The following is a 3,413-nucleotide window of genomic DNA, read 5'->3' as shown; positions in this document are numbered from 1 at the left end:
TGTTTGTTAAATATGTTCACGAACATAGCTCGTTAATACTTGTTTGTTTAAAGCTCGATAAGCATTAAACGAATCGAACGTGAACCGAACATGAACCAAACATGAACACCCTTAAATTAAGCGAACCAAATATGAACACAAACAATAAAGCTCGAATCAAACACGAACCAAACTTGAACAAGCTAATGATAAACGAACTCAAACAGGAACACACATACTCGACTCGACTCGATTCGTTTGCAGCCCTAATTATAACAGTGGCTTGAAAACAAAGGGAGTGACAGTACCAATTCTCTATTCTTTATTTTATATATCTCTGCTAGTTGCTTCGATCATATCCTCCATTTCTTCTACTAAGCTTCCATTCCCATCTCTCTCTCTCTCTCTCTCTCTCTCTCTCTCTCTCTCTCTCAGACACTATATATACAACACCAAAGCTCAGAACAGAGCGAATAAAACTCCGAGTTACTGCAGCTTGTATCTCCTCCTTCTCATAGCTCTCAGCTCCAAAACACAAAGGAAATATGGGAGAAGATGCCGGTGCTGGAAATCTCCCGCCAGGGTTCCGCTTCTTCCCCTCAGACGAAGAGCTCGTGCGCCACTTCCTTCGACGAAAGGCCTCCATGCTCCCCTGCCACCCCGACATCATTCCAACTCTCGATCTTCTCCATTTTGACCCCTGGGACCTTCACTGTTAGTATATCTATCTACGTATCTGCTTAAAGAAAAGCTAGAAAAAATACAGAGTAATACAGACCATCATTACAGCCATTAGCTTTACAATTGAATTTGGGACCAGCAATTATGATTTCAACTGTCATTTGACTTGCATGTGAGTGATGCCTATTGACGTATTTGTTTATATTTGAAGGCAAGGCTTTGAAGGGAGGCAAGTACTGGTACTTCTTCAGTCACAGAACAGAGAACAGAGCAACACCTAACGGCTACTGGAAGCAAGTAGGCGTGGATGAGTTCGTTAAAGATGTGGGGATGAAGAAAACTCTAGTTTTCTACGTCGGAGACGCTTCTGGAGGGATGAAAACTAATTGGATCATGCATGAATACTGCTTACTGGATAGTGAAGCAAGCTCGAGCAGTCGCAGCAATGGCAGAAAGCTTTCCAGAAAGAAAGGGCAGGCCAAAGCAGGAGTAAGTGATACATGATTTGTTAATATATAAACATGAATTAATTATGAGAGTTATTGATGTTTGTGGAGATGGATTAGGATGCTAATTACAGGTGGGTGGTGTGCCGAGTGTGCGAGTCAGGCCACAGTGTGCAGCCGTGCAGCCAAGATGAGGCGATGGAGCTCTCCTGTTTGGATGAGATTTTCTTGTCCTTCGATGATTATGATGAAGTGAGTTTGCCTGAGTAGTTGGAAAGCTAGAATTTTGTGTTTGAGGAAGCTGATAGATTCCTTGGGTTCTAACCTTGTATTTGTACACCTTACACTTTATTTAATAAGTTGTATCAATGTATTTTTCTCCTTTCTATCATTAATGCAATGCATGTTTTGACCTCTTTTTAAGAATCTCTCTCTCTCTTCAGCTTTTCTCTCCATTTATCTAAAGGCGAAAGAGAAGTGGAAAACTGGTGGAAAATACGCAAGCATTTCGTCATCTCTATCGTTAATGAGGACAAGCTTTTATTCGTCTGCAATATATATATATTTACATACATTACGATTGACATTTATGAGAGAAATTATTCAGTGCGGAGTTTCAATAGAAAAAATTATTTGGATATGTAAGTGTACATATTTGTACACATCATATAACAATTTTTTATACATATTGTGTGTTCGTAGTGTGCACTCACAATCCCGAGCGGTTAATCCAGTCTGAACTCCGCACAGAATAATTTCTCCATTTATGAAGTCTCAAACAAGATTAGCTAGAAATAGAAGTGATTCTAATCATATTGAGCATAAAAGCAATAAACTAACTAATTATTGGGGTTCCTATTTATAATAGAGCTTAGACAATGATGTCCCGCAAATATTTTATTGTTCTTAAAAGAACTTAGGTAAAGATTAACTAGTCTCCAACTTTGACGAAAATATTGTTCGCTTGGAGCTGAGAATATTAGCCTGTTTGTTGGCCATGGAGCTTTAGGATTCTTAAAATTTATGAATCTCTAACCAAATTACCCAAGGTTCCAAACTCCTCTGTGCAAGTCCCTTTCATGTATAGAGTGGAGGGTTATTTATAGTTTTTCTGGAGTGACATGTCTCATAAACATGAAGAAAAGACAGAGCAAATCTGGAGCACTCTATCGGACGGCCCGTATTGATTCCCCTGATCTAAAATTTATTTTTAATATTTAAATGTCTTAATGATTTATAATTAATTGATCATAGGCTTGTTAAAATCATCTCACTGAGTCGCTTAATTCAATTATAAGCATTTCTAATTAATTTGAAGATCATTTGTTCATCCAATAAATATCCTAAAGCTTTCAAATATGCTTCAAGTCCTTGATTTGAGCCCATTTGGGCTCGGATTGGACAATTTTTTGTGTCGTTAGATTCATTTCGTCAGGAAATTCAATTCGACTATAAGTTTGTTAAAATCAGAACTCATGAGATCCAAAATTTGACTTTGAAAGTTTCCAATTAAATATGCATCAAGATTCGTGTCTAATTAAGACAATTATTGTGACATATCAATGTTTATCATTACATGGAAGTTAAGTGATATTTCTCATAATAATTATAAATTTTTCCTTTGATTTTATTGGGAAACATACACAAATGATATTATTATTAGCCTAAAATTAGGAAGGATGGCAATGTGTTAGGGCATAGGCAATTTTAAGAAAGGCATATGCCCCTCCTCTATATATATATATATATATATATATATATATATAACTTTTGATACCCCATGAAAATCCAAACTAGGGTTAAACGAGCAAAACTTCAGCGAGCTCACTGTCTATTCGTGTTTGGCTCGTTCAAATTGGTTTGTTCGAGTTCGAAATTGTTTGTTAATATGATGTTTGAGTTCAATTCATATTAATCGTAACGAGCTCGATTGACTTTTTTAGGCTTGAATTTAATGGAAAATTCATATTTTTTGTTAGCAAAACATGCATAGAATTTTTTAAAATAATTACTACGATAAGTTTTAAAAATTTTATAATTCCACTAACCAGTCCAACCGGTTCATACGGGATTGGCTTATGGGAATAGGTGGACAATTCTACGCCTCCTGTACGCAGGAGCCGACCACCCACTCTTTACAGAGCTAATTTGGAAGGATTTCTTAGGGAGTTTGGAGGGAAATTTGAATGTAGGGACTGTTTAGAGATTTTCTTTTTGATTGTATGCATTAAATAGTTTGTTTTGTTGGGAAATTTCTATATGTGGGCCAATATATTTTATACATATAAATAAAGAATTATACATTAG

General features: G+C 36.3%; 1 protein-coding gene across 1 annotated transcript; it reads left to right on the top strand.

Annotated features, from left to right (window-relative positions):
• The first annotated feature begins 376 nt into the window (after positions 1-376).
• Positions 377-1,518, top strand: LOC110097953 (NAC domain-containing protein 104). The gene is made up of 3 exons (XM_020824627.2): positions 377-693; positions 872-1,149; positions 1,227-1,518. The coding sequence occupies exons 1-3, from the start codon at positions 525-527 to the stop codon at positions 1,374-1,376; spliced, it is 597 nt and encodes a 198-aa protein (XP_020680286.1). The 5' UTR covers positions 377-524; the 3' UTR covers positions 1,377-1,518.
• The last annotated feature ends 1,895 nt before the right edge of the window (positions 1,519-3,413 follow it).

Source organism: Dendrobium catenatum, unplaced genomic scaffold (genome assembly GCF_001605985.2).
Source record: "Dendrobium catenatum unplaced genomic scaffold, ASM160598v2 fragScaff_scaffold_946, whole genome shotgun sequence".
In the NCBI taxonomy this organism is placed as follows: Eukaryota; Viridiplantae; Streptophyta; class Magnoliopsida; order Asparagales; family Orchidaceae; genus Dendrobium; species Dendrobium catenatum.
The sequence above is the reverse complement of the archived record's forward strand: the minus strand, read 5'-3'. Positions and strand labels throughout refer to the sequence as shown.